This window comes from Bombina bombina, chromosome 6, assembly GCF_027579735.1.
Source record: "Bombina bombina isolate aBomBom1 chromosome 6, aBomBom1.pri, whole genome shotgun sequence".
In the NCBI taxonomy this organism is placed as follows: domain Eukaryota; kingdom Metazoa; phylum Chordata; class Amphibia; order Anura; family Bombinatoridae; genus Bombina; species Bombina bombina.
The window spans coordinates 500,090,894-500,116,194 of record NC_069504.1 but is presented as its reverse complement, the minus strand read 5'-3'; the positions used below and the strand labels follow the sequence as shown (position 1 = coordinate 500,116,194).

The 25,301-nt window shown below is 39.0% G+C and overlaps 1 protein-coding gene across 1 annotated transcript in view; it reads left to right on the top strand.

Annotated features, from left to right (window-relative positions):
• The window catches only part of ARID3B (AT-rich interaction domain 3B), a 288,514-nt gene that overhangs the window by 17,447 nt on the left and 245,766 nt on the right, over window positions 1-25,301 (top strand). Inside the window, exon 4 of the mRNA XM_053717369.1 lies at window positions 17,246-17,256. Within this exon, the coding sequence (XP_053573344.1) occupies window positions 17,246-17,256 (11 nt within the window). The remainder of the gene's footprint in view (window positions 1-17,245; window positions 17,257-25,301) is intronic.

The window sequence follows — 25,301 nt, the reverse complement described above, 5'->3', positions numbered from 1 at the left end:
AACTATGGCCTATTTCTTCATGATTCCCCTCAATCTTCATTTTTGCATTCACAGGGGAAAGGTGAAATGTGAAGGTGCTGTTATATCTTTGTGGAAAGGGGTACTCAAACTGCTGTGAGGCCCGTTAAACCACTCACAGGACCGAGAATAGGGCAGAGGGGTGTAGAGTACCATAGGCAGAGAGTGATCCCTAGCCTGCCACAGGTGTTGCTGGGACTGGTCTGGCAGCCTCCTAAGCTCCTGAGTTAGTGTCACTTACCTAGGATGGATTCATGTAGTGGACACAAGACATATGCTGGTTAATTACAGTAGAGTGGGTGTTTGGTAGGTAAGTACATGACCTAAATTCACACAGCTCGCAGGCTTCTTAGCAGGTACAATATTTATTGTATATCAGGGCCAGGGGACATTCCTTAGATGTGGCACACACTGGATAAGTAACGGGCACATGTGTTATGGGACAATTTGATATGTGGGGATCCCTTTGCGCCTTTTATTATTGAGACAGTGCAGCTCATACAGGAGCAGTATTGCAACATTATTTTACCTACTACTTATACTTTGGAGACCTTACTGCATTTGCACACTTGCAGTCGGTTTAAGCACTGATAGTTTTTTGCTATAGGATCTAAAGTGTCTAAATTAACGGTGTTGCGATCGTGATTTTTACTGTGCTGTTATGGCCACACTCTCTAGTTAATGTTTTTTTTGCGCTCTTCTCTCTCCTGCTCTCCTTAACTTTGCTTAGTGTAGCGGTGACCATATTTGTGTGCATTAATTGGGCAAATTGTGTACATTAATGGGCATTAATTTTACTTCTAATATACAGGAACATACCATTGAATTTTTAGATGTAGTTCTGGCCTGGGGAAATGATGACAAAGTCTGTACGTCCACTTATTTCAAGCAAGTAGACTGCAACAACTTCTTGCATTTCTCCAGCAATCGCCTCACTAGCTGGAAAATATGCCTGGCTCCTAAATATTCTTACTGGCTTCTAATTTTTGAACATATTCGTCAAGCACTGCTGTAGGGGATATTAGCTTTCCAGCTAGTGAGGTGATTGCTGGAGAAATGCAAGAAGTTGTTGCAGTCTACTTGCTTGAAATAAAATTTTGTAGAATTAGGAGAAATTGCAGTTCTCTAGAAAAATATAATGAACAATCAGAGATATTGAAAGAAAGATTCAAAGAAAAAGGTTATCCCCTTGAGCTCGTAGAAAAAGGTTGTGATAGAGCAAGGTCTCTGGATAGAGGAGAACTTCTAACCTCTGAAAAAAAACACAAAAAAGAGCAAAAACCAAAAAATTTAGAGGGACAACGTATATTTGTCACCCAGTATAATTCCAACCAAAGGGCAGTTAGCAAGGTTCTAAAGAAACATTGGCCAATACTATTAAGGGATCCCATTCTCAAGAAAATATTAGCCCCACAACCTAGAGTAGTATATAGGAGGGCTCCGACTTTGAAACAAAAATTAGCACCAAGCAAAGTGGTTATGTCCAGAAAATTCAATATTAATAGAAATAAAAGCAAAAATAACAATAAATTAATTTCCCAAAGAAATCCAATGAAAAAGGGCACCTTCAAATGTGGCAAAAAACGTTGCCACATGTGCAAATATATCACACACGGGGCTACTCAACTTACCTCACCTCATACACCACAGGAGAAAAATTTCACATTTTAGGACGACTATCTTGTGACTCCACCTACGTCATAAATGCTCTCTCATGCAAATGTGGTGTGCAATACATAGGACCTACTTGTAGAAAAATCAGAGTGAGATGGAGCAAACATTTGAGAAATGTGTTACGCAAATCACCCAAACATAGTGTATCTAGACATTGTTGTCATGAATATACCCCAGGAAAATGCCAGCTACAAATCACTCCATTAGAAAGTATTCCCTATAGTCGATTCCATAATAGGTTCATTCAACTGAGACAAAGGGAGACTTATTGGATCTTTAGATTTCCGACTTTATTTCCGATGGGGTTAAATGAGGTGATGGACTCAGCTGCTTTTGTCTAATTTTAGATAGCGATTTCTGATTTGTGAACATTGTGTATTTTGTATTTGACAATCCAGCTAGGTAGGTTTAATGCCCTTTTATAGGGTTTTTTGGTATCTTATTTCATTTTTTGTACACCTTAGTTTTTCCATCCATTTTGCTGTATTAATACCCATCATGGTTATTAAGGGTATAGTCCTTGTTTCGTATGGATACAAGTATACATGTGTATATATACCTTGGTGGTTGTTTTTTTTTATAGTTGCACATATATGTGCAGAGTTCTTCAATTTTTGTATATTCAACCCTAACCACGTGATTATCTTCAACCAAACCTAGGCTGATATACCAACACAATATTGGTGTTAAAAGGATAGTTGTTATCCAGTCATTTTGGGGTTAATTTTATATTTAAGCTTATCACCTAATACATAGTTATATACAGTACACAATATATCATCACTATTAGTAATTATACACATTATGGGCTCATTTATTTTGGTCCTATAGATCTATACCTCACATAGTTTTGATACAGTTTTGCATTAGTACACTAGTTATGTGATCTTTATAGAGATAAAATTTAAGCGTCTCAATAATGACGCCACTACTACATCCAATTTTTTCTCACACATATGTGGTTTCTATTTTGGATTCAACTTTTAGTAGTATGATTCTTCCCAAATTGAATAAGGTATCCACTATAAAATTTTTTAGTTCACGTATATTCGTATATATAACCAGCAGTAAAACAATATGCACATCACTTATCACATACACAACCTTAGGAGGTCTTATATATTTTATTACAAGGAGTATGCTGCATTTAGTACTGACAAGTCTGCATAACAATACGAAAAGTGGGTGTAACATACTGACAATATTTGCGTCAGACCCATTTACAACCTATCACATTATGAGAGGCGTAACTTTTTGTCATATTGTATACTATAGCCACTCCCCAGTTAATTCATTTGGTATAGAAAGTGGGTGATGGCTCTTACGTAATTTTGGTCAATTGACGGATAGACTCTACCTATCCAGTCAAAGGCCTTTCATGATATCTATATTGATGTAGTTTAACACGTTTTTCTCTGAAAATAGAGAAGAGAGGAGCGCAGACTCAAATGCAGAGTAATAAGTTTTAATATAACACACACGACAAATGGCCACTCACAAGATAAAAGTTAAAATTCAGCATATATGCAACAAAAACACCCAAGACTTATCGTCTCATGTCAGCCTCCTTCTGTATTCCAAGGATGTCAAAGTTGGCGTGTCCCTCCAATGCTTTCCAAAACACAGCCCGGTTGTCCAAATATGTCTGTTAAAAGTGTTTCCAAACGAAGTTCATGCAAAGGCATCAGACATGAACAACAGTGGTAATTGTACCTGTGATTCAACACTGGAATATGGGGCAAGCAGATTAAAGAAAGCGGCTATGTGGTAACGTTCCTCTGCTCTTATACCTCCAGACTCGTAGCTGCAGACTTAGAGCTGGGGCGGCTTCACAGGAACGGATGGCTCAGGGATGGGCGGGTCTCTACGCGTTTCGTCACGTCTCGGCGTGACTTTCTCAAGAGTGATCGGTGAAGAAGGAGGAGAGGCTCTATAAAGGGCAGTGTAAATGCACACACCCACTTATTTGACCAATCACATGGGGTAAATGACGGCAATGTTGGATATCTGAGTTAAAAGAGACATAAAAAGGAAATAACAATACTTTCTTTGGGATATTACAATAATAAATACGATAAGCATGTACATATTAATTAATAAAATGGGCATACTAATAATACCATACAGTATAGAAACAAGACTATAAATAAGTTAAGAATATGCTATGAATACATCGACCAATATTCAAGTATTAAAATATTATATATACTGAAAAATGCATAAACATGTATATGAAAATTACATATAATAAATATAAATATATATATCTTAAAAATACTTATAATAGTGACACTTAATTAATATTAAAAAACAATAAAATTAATGTATGTTGTAAAACTATTTTATAAAAAAGCCTGCAAATCAATTTCTATATTTAACCCATTGGGCTCCATGCAATTGAGATTTTTAATCCAAAAGGTTTCTTGTTTTCTGAGTTTTAATAGCCTATTTGTATCCCATACGTTAGGTTTTACCCACTCCATGACTTTGACAGTGAGATCTAGGGGATTTTGATTGTGGTGGGTTTTAAAGTGACGGGACACACTATGATTTTCAAAGCCATTTGAAATATTATTTACATGTTCTCTGATTCTGTATTTGATTTTCCTCTTCGTGCGCCCTATGTAGATATATCCACATTTGCAGACTAATTGATAGACCACATATGTAGTGTGACATGTATATCTATCTTTACATGTATACTTTTTGCTATTATTATAATTGAAAAAATGAGTACTGTCTTGATCTATTAAGGGACACAAAACACAATCTTTCTTTTTGCATGGATGTAGACCATTTTTACCCCCACACCATTTATTCAGAGGAACAGATTGTTTTTTATTATCTCTTAATTTTGTGGGAGCAATATAATTTTTAATATCTTTGCTCTTCTTAAAAATCACCTGCGGTTTATCTTCCAAAATTTGATTAAGGATGGGATCTAATTTTAATACATTCCAATGTTTTCTAAGAATGCTTTTTATTTTAAAATGCTGATTGTTGTATTGTGTCACAAACTTGGGATGATTGTTTGTGTTTTTGTATTTGGGTGCGCTGGTCTTATTATTCAAAAGAGAATTTCTATCCATCATGTTTACTCTTTCTCTACTTTCCTTCAAAAGATCCATATTGTAACCCTTTTCTCTGAATTTGTCTATTAAAATGTCTGATTCTTTCTGATAGTCATCCGAATTGGTACAATTACGTCTTAGTCTTTGGAATTGACCCAGGGGAATGTTTTGTTTCCACTGTCTTAAATGGCTACTTTTGATATTTAACCCCTTAAGGACCAGCGACGTACCCTGTATGTCGTTGGCCTTTTTTTGGGACTTGATTGTTTTATAGCGCGGTCTTGCCACCATCGTTGACACTGCTCTATTCCACAAAGCCTGCTGGAGGGAGTGCATTAATAGCGTGTTCTTGCTAGACTTATGCTATTATGTCCTGAAAAAACCCTTAACGACCAGTGACATACAGGGTACATTGTGGTCATTAAGGGGTTAATAAGCTATTTCTCTCAGTGGGTTTGCGGTACTTTCTAACAGCAACTTTATTTGTGGATTCATCATGATAAAGAATAAGGTCCAAGAAGGGTAAAGATACAGTTGAATGTTCCATAGTAAAATTAAGATTGTATGTATATGAAGTTGCACCGAAAATTGCATGTTTTTATCATCTGCCAAAAATCCACAAGGATTCACTAAATCCCCCTGGCAGACCTATAGTCTCTGGGAAAGGCTCTTTGTGTGATAATCTATCCAAATTTATTGATAATTTTTTACAACCTATAGTCAAATCCACCAGAGCCTATCTCAGAGACACTATAGATGTGATAAACAAATATGAAGATTTTCCTTGGGCCAAAAACTTTACATGGATCACTTGTGACATTTCATCCCTTTATACATCCCTTTATACAAGTATCCCTCACATTAAGGGGTTGTCTGCAGTTAAGGATATTTTGGGAAATAATCCATTTGCAGAAAGACAGAGTTCTTATTAGAAGGAATTTCGTTTATTTTAAATCATAATTATTTTTTATTTGAAGGCATCTACTATCGCCAACATCAAGGCACAGCGATGGGGACAACCTTCGCCCCGTCCTATGCCAATCTATATGTATCTCATTTTGAAGATCATTTTATTTGGAACAATAATCCTTTTAAAGATGATATTGTAAAATATCATCGATATATAGATGATATTATTATTATCTGGCAGGGTCCACAAAATAGGATCAATGATTTTTTGAATCTTATAAACTCCAATACATACAATCTTAATTTTACTATGGAACATTCAACTGTATCTTTACCCTTCTTGGACCTTATTCTTTATCATGATGAATCCACAAATAAAGTTGCTGTTAGAAATTACCGCAAACCCACTGAGAGAAATAGCTTATTAAATATCAAAAGTAGCCATTTAAGACAGTGGAAACAAAACATTCCCCTGGGTCAATTCCAAAGACTAAGACGTAATTGTACCAATTCGGATGACTATCAGAAAGAATCAGACATTTTAATAGACAAATTCAGAGAAAAGGGTTACAATATGGATCTTTTGAAGGAAAGTAGAGAAAGAGTAAACATGATGGATAGAAATTCTCTTTTGAATAATAAGACCAGCGCACCCAAATACAAAAACAAAAACGCAAACAATCATCCCAAGTTTGTGACACAATACAACAATCAGCATTTTAAAATAAAAAACATTCTTAGAAAACATTGGAATGTATTAAAATTAGATCCCATCCTTAATCAAATTTTGGAAGATAAACCGCAGGTGATTTTTAAGAAGAGCAAAGATATTAAAAATTATATTGCTCCCACAAAATTAAGAGATAATAAAAAACAATCTGTTCCTCTGAATAAATGGTGTGGGGGTAAAAATGGTCTACATCCGTGCAAAAAGAAAGATTGTGTTTTGTGTCCCTTAATAGATCAAGACAGTACTCATTTTTTCAATTATAATAATAGCAAAAAGTATGTAAAGATAGATATACATGTCACACTACATATGTGGTCTATCAATTAGTCTGCAAATGTGGATATATCTACATAGGGCGCACGAAGAGGAAAATCAAATACAGAATCAGAGAACATGTAAATAATATTTCAAATGGCTTTGAAAATCATAGTGTGTCCCGTCACTTTAAAACCCACCACAATCAAAATCCCCTAGATCTCACTGTCAAAGTCATAGAGTGGGTAAAACCTAACGTATGGGATACAAATAGGCTATTAAAACTCAGAAAACAAGAAACCTTTTGGATTAAAAATCTCAATTGCATGGAGCCCAATGGGTTAAATATAGAAATTGATTTGCAGGCTTTTTTATAAAATAGTTTTACAACATACATTAATTTTATTGTTTTTTAATATTAATTAAGTGTCACTATTATTAGTATTTTTAAGATATATATATTTATATTTATTATATGTAATTTTCATATACATGTTTATGCATTTTTCAGTATATATAATATTTTAATACTTGAATATTGGTCAATGTATTCATAGCATATTCTTATTAACTTATTTATTTATAGTCTTGTTTCTATACTGTATGGTATTATTAGTATGCCCATTTTATTAATTAATATGTACATGCTTATCGTATTTATTATTGTAATATCCCAAAGAAAGTATTATTTCCTTTTTATGTCTCTTTTAACTCAGATATCCAACATTGCCGTCATTTACCCCATGTGATTGGTCAAATAAAAGGGTGTGTGCATTTACACTGCCCTTTATAGAGCCTCTCCTCCCTCTTCACCTATCACTCTTGAGAAAGTCACGCCGAGACGTGACGAAACGCGTAGAGACCCGTCCACCCCTGAGCCATCCGTTCCTGTGAAGCCGCCCCAGCTCTAAGTCTGCAGCTACGAGTCTGGAGGTATAAGAGCAGAGGAACGTTACCACATAGCCGCTTTCTTTAATCTGCTTGCCCCATATTCCAGTGTTGAATCACAGGTACAATTACCACTGTTGTTCATGTCTGATGCCTTTGCATGAACTTCGTTTGGAGACACTTTTAACGGACATATTTTGACAACCGGGCTGTGTTTTGGAAAGCATTGGAGGGACACGCCAACTTTGACATCCTTGGAATACAGAAGGAGGCTGACATGAGACGATAAGTCTTGGGTGTTTTTGTTGCATATATGCTGAATTTTAACTTTTATCTTGTGAGTGGCCATTTGTCGTGTGTGTTATATTAAAACTGTTATTACTCTGCATTTGAGTCTGCGCTCCTCTCTTCTCTATTTTCAGAGAAAAACGTGTTTTGCAATCAAGGTCTGTGGAATCACCTGTTCCAGAGGAGCTGCTGGAATCTTTTGCCTTATTCATATGATCTTTTTAGAACAAGTATAAAGAACTTTCCTTGCATTTATATCACTGGACATTTTGCTATTTGTATTTATATTTTATACAATAACATTTGGTATGTTTTACATACGATATTCAATTTATAATTTCCAGGATCATTGCGCTGCTTTGGTGTGTGTGTGCGCAAACACTCCCCAATTCTTTGTGGTATATTGATGTAGTTTAACTGACACTGGCCGTGACTAATTAAGATTGAGATCCAAGTTCTATTGGTAATATGAGGGACTGATAGAACTTGTTTAAGATATACACAATAAGCTGCCGTGAGCACTCCCTTATACACATTGAGGACACTACATGCAGTATATATATATATATATGTGGGATCTGTTACTTTTCAAAAATCATACTACTCATATATCCGTAAAACTATTGCAAATACGGATACAGCAAGGTGGGTGTGTAGAAACAAAGGGTTTCTATTGGTCAGTGGATATGTTAGGAAGAGGAGGGGTTATTACACCTGTTGGTAGCGTAGCCCTATTTAAGGGCAGAAAAATATGTGTTTAACATGCCTGATGAAACAGTTTTTACTGAGAAACTCGTTGCATTGTTTCTCCATATATGCTCAAGATTTTACTTGCACAAGCAGGAGTTGTTTTTAAACTGGTTTCTCCAACATAGGTGTGTCCGGTCCACGGCGTCATCCTTACTTGTGGGATATTCTCTTCCCCAACAGGAAATGGCAAAGAGCCCAGCAAAGCTGGTCACATGATCCCTCCTAGGCTCCGCCTACCCCAGTCATTCTCTTTGCCGTTGTACAGGCAACATCTCCACGGAGATGGCTTAGAGTTTTTTAGTGTTTAACTGTAGTTTTTATTATTCAATCAAGAGTTTGTTATTTTGAAATAGTGCTGGTATGTACTATTTACTCAGAAACAGAAAAGAGATGAAGATTTCTGTTTGTATGAGGAAAATGATTTTAGCAACCGTCACTAAAATCCATGGCTGTTCCACACAGGACTGTTGAGAGCAATTAACTTCAGTTGGGGGAACAGTGAGCAGTCTCTTGCTGCTTGAGGTATGACACATTCTAACAAGACGATGTAATGCTGGAAGCTGTCATTTTCCCTCTGGGATCCGGTAAGCCATGTTTATTACGATTGTAAATAAGGGCTTCAAAAAGGGCTTATTAAGACTGTAGACTTTTTTTGGGCTAAATCGATTGATTATTAACACATATTTAGCCTTGAGGAATCATTTTATCTGGGTATTTTGATATAATAATATCGGCAGGCACTGTTTTAGACTCCTTATTCTTTAGGGGCTTTCCCAAAGCATAGGCAGAGCCTCATTTTCGCGCCGGTGTTGCGCACTTGTTTTTGAGAGGCATGGCATGCAGTCGCATGTGAGAGGAGCTCTGATACTTAGAAAAGACTTTCTGAAGGCGTCATTTGGTATCGTATTCCCCTTGGGGCTTGGTTGGGTCTCAGCAAAGCAAATACCAGGGACTGTAAAGGGGTTAAAGTTCAAAACGGCTCCGGTTCCGTTATTTTAAGGGTTAAAGCTTCCAAATTTGATGTGCAATACTTTTAAGGCTTTAAGACACTGTGGTGAAAATTTGGTGAATTTTGAACAATTCCTTCATGTTTTTTCGCATTTGCAGTAATAAAGTGTGTTCAGTTTAAAATTTAAAGTGACAGTAACGGTTTTATTTTAAAACGTTTTTTGTACTTGTTATCAAGTTTATGCCTGTTTAACATGTCTGAACTACCAGATAGACTGTGTTCTGAATGTGGGGAAGCCAGAATTCCTATTCATTTAAATAAATGTGATTTATGTGACAATGACAATGATGCCCAAGATGATTCCTCAAGTGAGGGGAGTAAGCATGGTACTGCATCATTCCCTCCTTCGTCTACACGAGTCTTGCCCACTCAGGAGGCCCCTAGTACATCTAGCGCGCCAATACTCCTTACTATGCAACAATTAACGGCTGTAATGGATAATTCTGTCAAAAACATTCTAGCCAAAATGAACACTTATCAGCGTAAGCGCGACTGCTCTGTTTTAGATACTGAAGAGCATGACGACGCTGATATTAATATTTCTGAAGGGCCCCTAACTCAGTCTGATGGGGCCAGGGAGGTTTTGTCTGAGGGAGAAATTACTGATTCAGGGAACATTTCTCAACAAGCTGAACCTGATGTGATTGCATTTAAATTTAAGTTGGAACATCTCCGCATTCTGCTTAAGGAGGTATTATCCACTCTGGATGATTGTGACAAGTTGGTCATCCCAGAGAAACTATGTAAAATGGACAAGTTCCTAGAGGTGCCGGGGCTCCCAGAAGCTTTTCCTATACCCAAGCGGGTGGCGGACATTGTTAATAAAGAATGGGAAAGGCCCGGTATTCCTTTCGTCCCTCCCCCCATATTTAAAAAATTGTTTCCTATGGTCGACCCCAGAAAGGACTTATGGCAGACAGTCCCCAAGGTCGAGGGAGCGGTTTCCACTTTAAACAAACGCACCACTATACCCATAGAGGATAGTTGTGCTTTCAAAGATCCTATGGATAAAAAATTAGAAGGTTTGCTTAAAAAGATGTTTGTTCAGCAGGGTTACCTTCTACAACCAATTTCATGCATTGTCCCTGTCGCTACAGCCGCATGTTTCTGGTTCGATGAGCTGATAAAGGCGGTCGACAGTGATTCTCCTCCTTATGAGGAGATTATGGACAGAATCAATGCTCTCAAATTGGCTAATTCTTTCACCCTAGACGCCACTTTGCAATTGGCTAGGTTAGCGGCTAAGAATTCTGGGTTTGCTATTGTGGCGCGCAGAGCGCTTTGGTTGAAATCTTGGTCGGCTGATGCGTCTTCCAAGAACAAGCTACTTAACATTCCTTTCAAGGGGAAAACGCTGTTTGGCCCTGACTTGAAAGAGATTATCTCGGATATCACTGGGGGTAAGGGCCACGCCCTTCCTCAGGATCGGCCTTTCAAGGCAAAAAATAAACCTAATTTTCGTCCCTTTCGCAGAAACGGACCAGCCCAAAGGCTACGTCCTCTAAGCAAGAGGGTAATACTTCTCAAGCCAAGCCAGCTTGGAGACCAATGCAAGGCTGGAACAAGGGAAAGCAGGCCAAGAAACCTGCCACTGCTACCAAGACAGCATGAAATGTTGGCCCCCGATCCGGGACCGGATCTGGTGGGGGGCAGACTCTCTCTCTTCGCTCAGGCTTGGGCAAGAGATGTTCTGGATCCTTGGGCGCTAGAAATAGTCTCCCAAGGTTATCTTCTGGAATTCAAGGGACTTCCCCCAAGGGGGAGGTTCCACAGGTCTCAGTTGTCCTCAGACCACATAAAAAGACAGGCATTCTTACATTGTGTAGAAGACCTGTTAAAAATGGGAGTGATTCATCCCGTTCCATTAAGAGAACAAGGGATGGGGTTCTACTCCAATCTGTTTATAGTTCCCAAAAAAGAGGGAACGTTCAGACCAATCTTAGATCTCAAGATCTTAAACAAGTTTCTCAAGGTTCCATCGTTCAAGATGGAAACCATTCGAACTATTCTTCCTTCCATCCAGGAAGGTCAATTCATGACCACGGTGGATTTAAAGGATGCGTATCTACATATTCCTATCCACAAGGAACATCATCGGTTCCGGAGGTTCGCATTCCTGGACAAACATTACCAGTTCGTGGCGCTTCCTTTCGGATTAGCCACTGCTCCAAGGATTTTCACAAAGGTACTAGGGTCCCTTCTAGCTGTGCTAAGACCAAGGGGCATTGCTGTAGTACCTTACTTGGACGACATTCTGATTCAAGCGTCGTCCCTTCCTCAAGCAAAGGCTCACACGGACATTGTCCTGGCCTTTCTCAGATCTCTCGGATGGAAAGTGAACGTGGAAAAGAGTTCTCTATCTCCGTCAACAAGGGTTCCCTTCTTGGGAACAATAATAGACTCCTTAGAAATGAGGATTTTTCTGACAGAGGCCAGAAAAACAAAACTTCTAGACTCTTGTCGGATACTTCATTCCGTTCCTCTTCCTTCCATAGCTCAGTGCATGGAAGTGATCGGGTTGATGGTAGCGGCAATGGACATAGTTCCTTTTGCACGCATTCATCTAAGACCATTACAACTGTGCATGCTCAGTCAGTAGAATGGGGACTATACAGACTTGTCTCCGAAGATACAAGTAAATCAGAGGACCAGAGACTCACTCCGTTGGTGGCTGTCCCTGGACAACCTGTCACGAGGGATGACATTCCGCAGACCAGAGTGGGTCATTGTCACGACCGACGCCAGTCTGATGGGCTGGGGCGCGGTCTGGGGATCCCTGAAAGCTCAGGGTCTTTGGTCTCGGGAAGAATCTCTTCTACCGATAAATATTCTGGAACTGAGAGCGATATTCAATGCTCTCAAGGCTTGGCCTCAGCTAGCGAGGGCCAAGTTCATACGGTTTCAATCAGACAACATGACAACTGTTGCGTACATCAACCATCAGGGGGGAACAAGGAGTTCCCTGGCGATGGAAGAAGTGACCAAAATCATTCTATGGGCGGAGTCTCACTCCTGCCACCTGTCTGCTATCCACATCCCAGGAGTGGAAAATTGGGAAGCGGATTTTCTGAGTCGTCAGACATTGCATCCGGGGGAGTGGGAACTCCATCCGGAAATCTTTGCCCAAGTCACTCAGCTGTGGGGCATTCCAGACATGGATCTGATGGCCTCTCGTCAGAACTTCAAAGTTCCTTGCTACGGGTCCAGATCCAGGGATCCCAAGGCGGCTCTAGTGGATGCATTAGTAGCACCTTGGACCTTCAAACTAGCTTATGTGTTCCCGCCGTTTCCTCTCATCCCCAGGCTGGTAGCCAGGATCAATCAGGAGAGGGCGTCGGTGATCTTGATAGCTCCTGCGTGGCCACGCAGGACTTGGTACGCAGATCTGGTGAATATGTCATCGGCTCCTCCTTGGAAGCTACCTTTGAGACGAGACCTTCTTGTTCAGGGTCCGTTCGAACATCCGAATCTGGTTTCACTCCAGCTGACTGCTTGGAGATTGAACGCTTGATCTTATCGAAGCGAGGATTCTCAGATTCTGTTATCGATACTCTTGTTCAGGCCAGAAAGCCTGTAACTAGAAAGATTTACCACAAAATTTGGAAAAAATATATCTGTTGGTGTGAATCTAAAGGATTCCCTTGGGACAAGGTTAAGATTCCTAGGATTCTATCCTTCCTTCAAGAAGGATTGGAAAAAGGATTATCTGCAAGTTCCCTGAAGGGACAGATTTCTGCCTTGTCTGTGTTACTTCACAAAAAGCTGGCCGCTGTGCCAGATGTTCAAGCCTTTGTTCAGGCTCTGGTTAGAATTAAGCCTGTTTACAAACCTTTGACTCCTCCTTGGAGTCTCAATTTAGTTCTTTCAGTTCTTCAGGGGGTTCCGTTTGAACCCTTGCATTCCGTTGATATTAAGTTATTATCTTGGAAAGTTTTGTTTTTAGTTGCAATTTCTTCTGCTAGAAGAGTTTCAGAATTATCTGCTCTGCAGTGTTCTCCTCCTTATCTGGTGTTCCATGCAGATAAGGTGGTTTTACGTACTAAACCTGGTTTTCTTCCAAAAGTTGTTTCTAACAAAAACATTAACCAGGAGATTATCGTACCTTCTCTGTGTCCGAAACCAGTTTCAAAGAAGGAACGTTTGTTGCACAATTTGGATGTTGTTCGCGCTCTAAAATTCTATTTAGATGCTACAAAGGATTTTAGACAAACATCTTCCTTGTTTGTTGTTTATTCCGGTAAAAGGAGAGGTCAAAAAGCAACTTCTACCTCTCTCTCTTTTTGGATTAAAAGCATCATCAGATTGGCTTACGAGACTGCCGGACGGCAGCCTCCCGAAAGAATCACGGCTCATTCCACTAGGGCTGTGGCTTCCACATGGGCCTTCAAGAACGAGGCTTCTGTTGATCAGATATGTAGGGAAGCGACTTGGTCTTCACTGCACACTTTTACCAAATTTTACAAGTTTGATACTTTTGCTTCTTCTGAGGCTATTTTTGGGAGAAAGGTTTTGCAAGCCGTGGTGCCTTCCATTTAGGTGACCTGATTTGCTCCCTCCCTTCATCCGTGTCCTAAAGCTTTGGTATTGGTTCCCACAAGTAAGGATGACGCCGTGGACCGGACACACCTATGTTGGAGAAAACAGAATTTATGTTTACCTGATAAATTACTTTCTCCAACGGTGTGTCCGGTCCACGGCCCGCCCTGGTTTTTTTAATCAGGTCTGATAATTTATTTTCTTTAACTACAGTCACCACGGTACCATATGGTTTCTCCTATGCAAATATTCCTCCTTAACGTCGGTCGAATGACTGGGGTAGGCGGAGCCTAGGAGGGATCATGTGACCAGCTTTGCTGGGCTCTTTGCCATTTCCTGTTGGGGAAGAGAATATCCCACAAGTAAGGATGACGCCGTGGACCGGACACACCGTTGGAGAAAGTAATTTATCAGGTAAACATAAATTCTGTTTTTAGAATAAAACGCCCTTATGTTTTTAAACTCTGTGTTAAGTATTTCTCTTTGAGCCAAAGCTACCTATAGGGTGATTAATCCCTATTCCTGGTCACCTTCATGCACTCCTGATTTGCTTGTTTCCTGCACCCTGGATATTCACCTGGAAAGTGATCAGCTAGTTGGACTGCTGCAGAAATCCAGCCTGCCTCTATGGGCATGATTGAATGCCTTTTTTACAAGTGAGTACCCTGTGCATGTCTCCTGTACTGACATCCTAAAATGCATCATTAATCTGCACCATTGGCGCCTCTGTGCTTTTTCTGTGCTTTTTATATTGTAGATCTTCTTTTCTTGAATGAAGTAAGAGAGCTGCCTAACTATTCTGCATAACCTGTACTTGTGGAACATTGCCCAAATTGGAACATTAAGTATTTTATTATTGAGTGACATTCCGTTGTTTTGTATCTGTTGGCCAATGGGACAATAAGATTTTGATCCCCACAATATTATCAACATATACTGAGCTCCTTTTTGCTATAGATACTGTGTGATATCTTATTTTTATATTATTGTCACATCTTTTTTCTGTGTGTTGGTACGTTTGAGCGCCTCCTAGAGGATTATATTTATTATATTTTATGTTATTTATCAATCTTTGGGTTTAGATTCTATATTTGTGTGCGCCTGGTTCTTGCGGGGCTTCAGTAAGGTGTTACAGCAAGATGGTAAACTACCCTTGTATTAAGAGTCTTTATCTGTTTTTTTGCTGCTAATGTGTCTCATTACTCTGAGTAAGGGCACTAAGAGCTATACTTCTACGAGTCTTTACTAAGGTTTCACTCACCTTGTCTAGCATAGGTACTTATTTATGTTATATGGTCTCATGGTGCTAATGTCCTTAAATTATGTATATTACTGTAATTTTATTTACTTTTTATTGTGTGTGTACTATCGGTCTCTGTCTCCTTATATATAATTTCTGGAGTAGATTAGAACTGTTCCCAATTCAATATTATATTCTGTCCCTTAGAGGGGAGATCTGTGGGTTTTTTTTTCAGGCTAAGTAACATGCTTTGCAATTTTGGGTCTGTCTACCTGCGCAACTATGCAATGTTGGTGTGGGCAGTGTTGCAAATTCTAAACAAGATTTTCATGCTGTACCCTTGCAAGGGCAGTGTCCATTTCCTTTCAGTACTCCTCATGGAGTTAAAATGGATTTTTCTTCCGATTTTGAGAATTATCTCTGCTCTGCAACTGAGATGTTGGGGCTTTGACACCCTCAAGTAGGCACAAACATCTTAGGCCAGAAGAGAGTAAGGTATTTGCAGTAGCTGACCTTTCTGCTGGACCTCTTAAAAAGAAAGGTCTAATTCAACTTTCTAGAGAGGCAGATTCTTCTGATTGGGATTCTTCTTCGAAAAGGTGAACTTCATTCGAAGTCTAAGATTCTTCTTTGGAACAAGAGTCAGATTTTACTGACTATTGGTGTACAAGAGTCATCTTCCTCTGAAAACCAGTTCTCTGGATAAAATATATAAGTCCATTTGAACCTGATCAAAGTAGCAAATTCCTTTGTTTGCAAAACAATATGGACATTCTTGCTTAAAGGACCACTCAATGCAGTAGAATGACATAATTAATAAGTACATAATACAAAGACAATGAAATAGCATTTACTCTGAATTTCAAATAAGCAGTAGATTTTTTTTTTTCTGACAAATTTATTTTTTCTCCCATTTTCTGGCCTCCTGTATCTGAATCATTAAAGTTTTATTTTGACTAGACTGTCCCTTTTTAAATGCTAATTTTTTTTTTTTTTTAAGCTATGCTTGCTAGTAGAGCAATTCTCTTGGTCAGGTGATGGTATCGAAGAGTAGTCTTTTACATCTTCCTATTATTGCTACAGTATCTGATGGTATAGGAGATTTATTCACTTCAGGTCTAGACTTGCTTATAGGGCATTTGACCATTTTTTTATTTATTTTGTCAGTCCAGAAACCAGAAGCCATAACCCTCTTTGACTCAAAAATCAGACTTCTCCAAGTACTCCAGGAAACCAGGCACTTATAGCCAGCAGGCAAAAAAGTCCTCTTCTAAGACAGCATTAGTTTACATCCCCTTTCCAGATTCATTCTAGTAGGGGGCAGAGACTGTTTCAGAAGGCATGGTTCAGATCCCTTGAGGATTTCTGGGTGCTAAATTCATTTTGGAGGGTGACAGAAAAGTTTTTTCGGTCATACCGCCTCAAGGAAGGTTCCTTCAATTCCATGTTTCTATGTGTGTACAAGATCTGGAAAGCATGGGTTTGATGTTCAGGTGCCACATGCAGAACAAGGCCTTGATTTCTATTCCAATCTTTAAATAGTACCACAGAATGGGGGAATGTTCAGACCAATTTTAGCTCTAAGTCTCTGAACATATTCCTGAAAGTTCCTGCCTTCAAATTGAAATAATTTCAGACAATTCTGCTTTTGGTTCACAGGATGCATATCTATATAGTCCAATTCACAGGGATCTTCATAAATTCCTTTCTGGAACAAACATTTTTAGTTTGTTGCTCTTCCATTTGGTTTAGCATTGGCTTAAAATTTTTCTTAAAGGTTCTGGGAGTACTGATGTCTGTGATAAGACTTCAGTGAATTACTTTGAAGGACGGTTCTTGAACCAAAATGTGTTTTCTGCCATAACTTTCACACAAAGACCCTGATTCAGTGTTTGAGACCCTGGTTGGAATATCAATAATTAAAAGGCTTCTCTGATTCCAACATCCAAAGTTATTTTCTTAGGGGTTGTCATAGATTTGGTTTCTATGCATCTTTCTCTGTCAGGGATTCACGGAACAAAGTTGTTGAGTGCCTGTGTGAATCTTTAACCAACTCCTCTATCAGTCGTGCAGTGTATGGAGGTTGTTGGTTTGATGGGTTCTCATTTGTATTACAAGCTTCCCAGTTAATGTGCCAGGTCTAGGGATCCTCCGGGAGATCTCATAGATGCTTCAGTAGGTTTGTGGTTTTTGTTTTTAGTCTGATGCACATATTATCTGTTTGCTCTGTTTCCTTGAATCAAGCAGGAGATATCTCCAGTAATTCCAGCTTGGCTACGCAGGACTTGATATGCAGATCTGATTCAGATATCCAAATATTTTCTTACGAAGAGACCTGTCTCAAGATCTTTTCTTACATTTAGTCTTAAAGTCGCTGAATTGATGGCAAGACCCACGCTATTACAGCCAGACAATCCCTTAAAGGGACAGTAAACTTTCAGAATAAAACTTAACGGTTTAAACAAACACCGTTATATTGCATTTATTAAATGTTGTTTTTTTATTTTAATAAATTCCTTGCAAAAATGTCCATGCTTGCACTCTCTCCGTTTTACCTAATTATGCAAAGCCATTCATGGATGGCTCTACATATAGCCCTCGGGAGAGCGCGCCGCCATATTGGTCCCCATAATTCTCTTCTCTATCAACTGACTAACAAGCATATGATATACGCTATGAGCACTTGCAGACTTGCTCTGTGAAATACGCAAGTGCAAATACTTTGACGCACGCTTCACACTGATGAGACATGCGTGTATGTAGTAACACTAATGCGCATGCGAAAGTGATCGCACATTGCCTTATTGAATATTCATTTCAGTAATTGATATACAATATGCTTGGTCGATTGCTTGGACCCATTTGAGTTACTTTCTACCGGGGCTGTCAGCTATTTCTAGACCGCGGCATGAATCGGCTTCTTCAAAATCAAAAAAGTATGGTAAGGATTATTATTTTAAAACAATTTACAATCAGAACGTATTATACATGCAGCTTACAGACTAACTTTTCTGAACCTTTAACGACTATCAACGTACAGGTATGTCGTGGTCGTTAAGGTGTTAACATGCCTAGACTCACAGCTCTTTATTCCAGCAGTGGAATGAGATTTGTAAATCCTGAGAAAAGATTGTCTGAAATAAAAATTACATGGGGCATTGACTTCTGTGGAATCGTTTAGTACATTGTGTAAGAGAATAAAATGCATAAGAGAAAAGATGTGATTTGATTGTTTCACATTAGAAGCCAGTAGGTCCCTTTTTTAATAGGGTTTCACCGATACCATTTTTTTTAAGACTGAGTACAAGTACCGATACCAATTACCGATACTTTTTTTTTTTTTATTTTTTTTTTTTTAAATGAAGTTTTATTAAGATATTGAATAAGACAACAAGGCAACAAATTTTCACAATCAAAAAGTACAATACAGGTTATTGTTATATATTATAAGTTGCAGTTACCAAAATTGTCCATTCTGTGAAAAGATAAGTAAACATAAGAAAGTACAATCATTACTTCAGTACCAAGGTGATAACTAGTCCTTTCTCACAGTGTTGCTAAATTTTTACAATTTTTTAAGGATGAACATCACATAGTTGTCAGATTTAGGAAAAAGAAAGAGTATGGGTAATAGTAAAGGGTAAGTTAGAAGAAGAAATAAGGAAAAGCCATTGAGTAAGTGATGGGAAGGGGGGGGGGAGGAGGGAGAAAAAAAAAAAAAAAAAAAAAAAAAGACTGGTGGTGGGAAGAAGATACTTATTTTTTTTTAATGTCATATGACAGTTTACCAAGCACAATACAGACTAATAATTTAAGATAGCTTCTTTATAATTATGAACTGTAACTCAAGACATTTTTGAAATAATAAAACAGTTTTGATTGTTGTCACAAAGTTCACAGAACATGTTTATAAATTAAAATATTACAATAGAATATATTAATAATAATAACAGTGGAAGCAGCTGGGGTTGGAAAGCTATCATTTGAAGGGGTGATTACTGGATGCCATTGGGTTGTAGGGTGCCTATATAACATCAGACATTTGTATTTCATACAAAGTAATACAATTTAATTCTGAAAAAAATATTGGGGAAGGAGTGTCCCGGTAATCCCCTTTGAGAAAAATGGGGCATTTGCATTCTACTGACTCAACAGAAAATAGGGCTGGTCTTCATATTTTTCCAGGGCTACTTTTTATTCCCCGTCCAGCCCTGGCTAAGGATGTTCCTCAGAGTACAGTATGTTTTGAGCATATTTGTTCAAGATGAGAACTAGCAATATAATAGGCAATCTAGCAATTAGAATAATTTTTCAAAAGTTAGTGGCAAGTTCTTATTAAGGAACAGAAGCATCTCTGCTTGTTCAGCTATACGCCTGTTTCTGGTATCAGTAAGGAGTAGGACGTTTGACGCTAAGCTGAACAGTCTCTCACTTTTCACACTACTGCATGAGGCAGAAAGATATTTTTGGGCCATTTTAGCCAGAGCTGGAAATCTGTTTAACTGCCCAGTACTTCAGGGGTTTGCCTGAACGAGGTACACAGATCTCTCACAGGTAGGCTTCCAGTTGTATAGTAGCGGATTTTGGAGCACTGCTCTGACATACAATAATACAAACAGCAATTTGTATTGGCAAAACAGAAGTTTTAGTTAACTAGACTCCAGCTTAAAATGAAATGTGAACATGCAGTTTGAAAAACGCCACAAGACGGTGTATGGGTAGGAAGCGGAAGTATCGGTTTAAGTATCAGTGCATTTGCACGAGTACAAGTACCCATGCAAATACTTGGTATCAGCACCGTTACTAATATCGGTGCAACCCTACTTTTTTAAGGCATTTTAAATTGTATGGTTAAGCCAATTCACTCACACATCACGTTAAAATGTTATTTAATGGACCAGTAAATTTGCATAATCAACAAATGCATGATTAAAAGACAAGAGTAGATTTTTTTTCAGACATATTTCAAAGTTATGTCTATTTCCACTCCTGTATCATGTGACAGCCACCCGCCAATAACAAATGCAAATACTTTGAATTCTTGCACATTTTCAGTAGGAGCTGGTAACTCAAAAAGTGTAAATATAAAGACTGCACATTTTGTTAATGGAAGCAAAGTGGCAACTTATTTAAAATTGCATGCACTGTCTGAACCATTAGTTTCATTTTGACTTGAGTGTACATTTTAAAGTGCTTTATGAATAAAGAGTAGGACAAAGTTATAAATGCAGTTGATGACAAGCAGATGGCCTTGGTGACTCTTTCCTTTATAAATCAGTTACAAGATTATTTGTTTGAGACCATACAGAAAGACTATACAGAAAGTTTCTATACCTAGGTATAGGCTATTGCATAACTGTCAGCCAGCAAAAGTAATTACACTCACAGTGGGAGGTGGAAGAGATAAAGCTCTAAAATGTTAATTTTCAATTGTTCTTTCTAAGTATTGTACAGAGATAAGAAAGGGAAGCATTTAAGTGATAAGATAACGAGATCTGATCTGTCTGCAAGCTTAGCCTGTTTTGATGGGCTGTGGTTTCAAACAGCAAACCCATCTATTTCTTTAGCAAAGAGAAGCATAAATGAGCAATTTCTAATACATTTTATATGCTGCAGCTGGTATAACAAGTCATGGGGAACACATTCAGGGAGAAACTATTTTACAGTGAACTGTCCCTTTACAGTAGAATTGAATAACTGACAAATGCACTATAAAAAAAACAATGCAATAGCACTTATTTTAATTTTAAATTAGTAGTTACTAACATTACAATATGTGTAAAGCGAAAAAGGGTAGTGATTCTTAGTGTTAAAAGAATAATAGAAAGTGTCCATTTTCAAAAAATTAAATCAAATTAAAACCCAATAAAAAGAATACAAACGTTTTAACAAGGTTTATTAAAGGGATATGAACCCCGCCAAAAATATATATTTTATGTTTCAGACAGATAACATTTAAAAAAAAGTTTCCGATTTACATATTAAATTTGCCTTGTTCCCATGATCTTCTTTGTTGAAGAGATTCCTAGGTAGGCATCTGGAGCACTACATGGCAGGAAATAGTGCTGCCATCTAGTGATCTTGCAAAACTGCTGCCCTATAGTGCTGCAGAACTGGGCCAGCTCCAAAGCATACATCCTTGCTTTTATTATTATCGGTTATTTGTAGAGCACCAACAGATTCCGCAGTGCTTTTCAACCAAAGATACCAAGATAACGAAGAAAAATTTATAATAGAAGTAAAATAGAAAGTTGTTAAAAATCGCATGAATCATGAAAGAAAAACGTTGGGTTTCACTTGTGAGAACCCTCTAAGAAGGGAAATTTATGACGTACCTTTGGTGTTCACAAGATTTACATCTTATAGGGACATTATACACATTTTTTCTTTGTATAAATGTTTTGTAGATGACCTATTTATATAGCCCATAAAGTTTTTTTGTTTTGTTTTTTTTTATTAAAAAAATGAATAGTTTTGCTTATTTATAAATAACATTGCTCTGATTTCTTTTGCAAGATGTACCGAATCCACGGATTCATCTTAACTCGTGGGATATTGTCCTTCCTGACAGGAAGTAGCAAAGAGAGCACCACAGCAGAGCTGTCTATATAGCTCCCCCCTTAACTCAACCCCCCAGTCATTCTCTTTGCTGGCTCTAAGCAGGAAGAGTAAAGAGAAGAGGTGTTAAACTGTTAGTTTTATTTTATCTTCAATCAAGTGTTTGTTATTTTTAAATGGTACCGGTGTTGTACTATTTACACTCAGGCAGGACATAGATGAAGATTTCCTGCCTGGAGGATGATGATCTTAGCATTTGTAACTAAGGTCCACTGCTGTTCCCACATGAGCTGAGGAGTACAGGAAAGCTTCAGTGTGAGGAACGGTTTCTTGCTATACAGCAATGAGGTATGTTCAGTCATATTTTCTGCAGAGACTGTGTTAACTCAGAAAGGCTGACAGTGTCCCCATTAGGGAAAGGTTAAGCAGTAATCCTAGTGTTATCAGAGGTTTTTACTAGCTTGCATAAAGTGGGAAATTTTTTGTGGGCACTCAGTTTATGTGAATTTGGGACAAACATTTTTGTGTCTGGGAGACATTTGCTTGAGGGTTCTTTGGGTTTTTTTATAACCCACATGGCTTTCAGGCAGGGTTTGTTAGTTTTGTGTAGGCCCCAGCAACATCGAGTGAGGTGGGCGGGGCCTACATTTACAAGCAGCAAGCAACTTCTCCTGAGGTCCTGAGAGTCTTCTGAGGGACTAATTGAAGCTTTAAACCCCATATTATCGCTTCCTAAGGGCAGGTAGGGCCACAGCAGAGCTGTGGCAAGGTGCTAACAGGGGTTTTAACCGGTTTTAGACACTTATCAATCCGTTTTTTTCATTTGGGGGGTCTATTGCTTTTTTACTTGTGGTGCAATGCTTCTAAAGCTTAGTGGGTACACTGTTAAAATTTCGGAATTTTTGAAGCAATTTTAACCTGTTTTGCAGTTTGTGTATGCCTTTTTTTTCTCTTAAAGGTACAGTACCGTTTTTGCAAATTGTGTTTTTTTCATTAAATAAAGTGTTTTCCAAGCTTGCTTGCTTCATTACTAGCCTGTTAAACATGTCTGACACTGAGGAAACTCATTGTTCAATTTGTTTAGAAGCTATTGTGGAACCCCCCCTCTAAGAATGTGTCCCAATTGTACTGATATGTCTATAAATTGCAAACAGCATATTTTGACTTATAAGAATTTGGCATTAAATGATTCTCAGACAGAAGTAAATCAGGTTTCGCCATCTAGTTCTCCCCAAGTGTCACAACCAGTTACGCCCGCACAAGCGACGTTCTTTCACCTTGCAAGATATGGCCTCAGTTATGAATACTACCCTCACAGAGGTTTTATCTAAACTGCCAGGGTTGCAAGGGAAGTGCAGTAGCTCTGGGTTAAGAACAAATGCTGAGCCTTCTGACGCTTTAGTAGCCGTATCCGATATTCCCTCACAATGTTCTGAGGTAGGGATGAGGGATTTGCTGTCTGAGGGAGAGATTTCTGATTCAGGAAAGATGTTCCCTCAGACAGATTCAGATATGACGGCATTTAAATTTAAGCTAGAGCACCTCAGTTTATTGCTCATGGAGGTTTTAGCTACTCTGGATGATTGTGACCCTATTGTCGTTCCAGAGAAATTGTGTAAAATGGACAAATATTTAGAGGTTCCTGTTTACACTGATGTTTTTCCGGTCCCTAAGAGGATTTCGGACATTGTTACTAAGGAGTGGCATAGACCAGGTATTCCGTTCGCTCCCCCTCCTGTTTTTAAGAAAATGTTCCCCATTTATGACACCATAAAGGACTCATGGCAGACGGTCCCTAAGGTGGAGGGAGCTATTTCTACTCTGGCTAAGCGTACAACTATACCTATTGAAGACTGTTGTGCTTTCATTGATCCTATGGATAAAAAGTTAGAGGGCCTCCGAAAGAAAATTTTTGTTCATCAGGGTTTTCTTCTTCAACCTATAGCGTGCATTTTTCCGGTAACCACTGCAGCTGCGTTTTTGGTTTGAGGCTCTAGAAGAGGCTCTTCAGATGGAGACCCCACTAGATGATATTTTGGACAGAATTAAGGCCCTTAAGTTGGCTAATTATTTTATTACAGACGCCGCTTTTCATCTTGCTAAGTTAGCGGCAAAGAATTCAGGTTTTGCCATTTTAGCGTGAAGAGCATTATGGCTTAAGTCCTGGTCAGCTGATGTGTCCTCTAAATCTAAGCTTTTGACCATCCCTTTCATAGGTAAGACCCTATTCGGGCCTGCACTGAAAGAGATCATTTCAGACATCCACTGGAGGGAAGGGTTATGCCCTCCCTCAAGATAAGTCAAATAAGACAAGGACCAAACAAAATAATTTTCGTTCCTTTCGAAACTTCAAGGGGGGTCCCGCTTCCTCTTCCCCGGCTGCAAAGCAAGAGGGGAACTTTGCTCAATCCAAGCCAACCTGGAGACCTAACCAGGCTTGGAACAAGGGTAAACAGGCCAAAAAGCCTGCTGCTGCCACTAAGACAGCATGAAGGGGTAGCCCCCGATCTGGGACCGGATCAAGTAGGGGGCAGACTTTCTCAAGGGTAAACAGGCCAAAAAGCCTGCTGCTGCCACTAAGACAGCATGAAGGGGTAGCCCCCGATCTGGGACCGGATCAAGTAGGGGGCAGACTTTCTCTCTTTGCTCAGGCCTGGGCAAGAGACGTTCAGGACTCTTGGGCCGTAGAAATTGTAACCCAGCGGTATCTCCTAGATTTCAAAGATTCTCCTCCAAGGGGGAGGTTCCATCTTTCTCAATTGTCTGTAAACCAGACAAAAAGAGAGGCGTTCTTACGCTGTGTAGAAGACCTTTTTACCATGGGAGTGATCTGCCCAGTTCCGAAAACAGAACAGGGGCAAGGTTTCTACTCCAATCTGTTTGTGGTTCCCAAAAAAGAGGGAATCTTCAGACCAATTCTAGATCTCAAGATCCTAAACCAATTCCTAAGAGTTCCATCCTTCAAGATGGAGACCATTCAGACTATTTTACCAATGATCCAGGAGGGTCAATATATGACTGCCGTGGATCTAAAGGATGCGTATCTACACATTCCTATTCACAAAGATCATCACCAGTTCCTCAGGTTTGCCTTTCTGGACAGGTATTACCAGTTTGTGGCTCTTCCCTTCGGGTTGGCCACGGCACCAAGAATCTTCACATAGGTGCTAGGGTCCCCTCTGGCGGTCCTAAGGCCGAGGTGCATAGCAGTGGCGCCTTATCTAGACGACATCCTAATTCAAGCGTCGACTTTCCAACTTGCCAAGTCTCACACGGACTTAGTGTTGGCCTTTATAAGATCTCACGGGTGGAAGATGAACGTGAAAAAGAGTTCTCTTAATCCTCTCACGAGAGTTCCATTCCTGGGAACTCTGA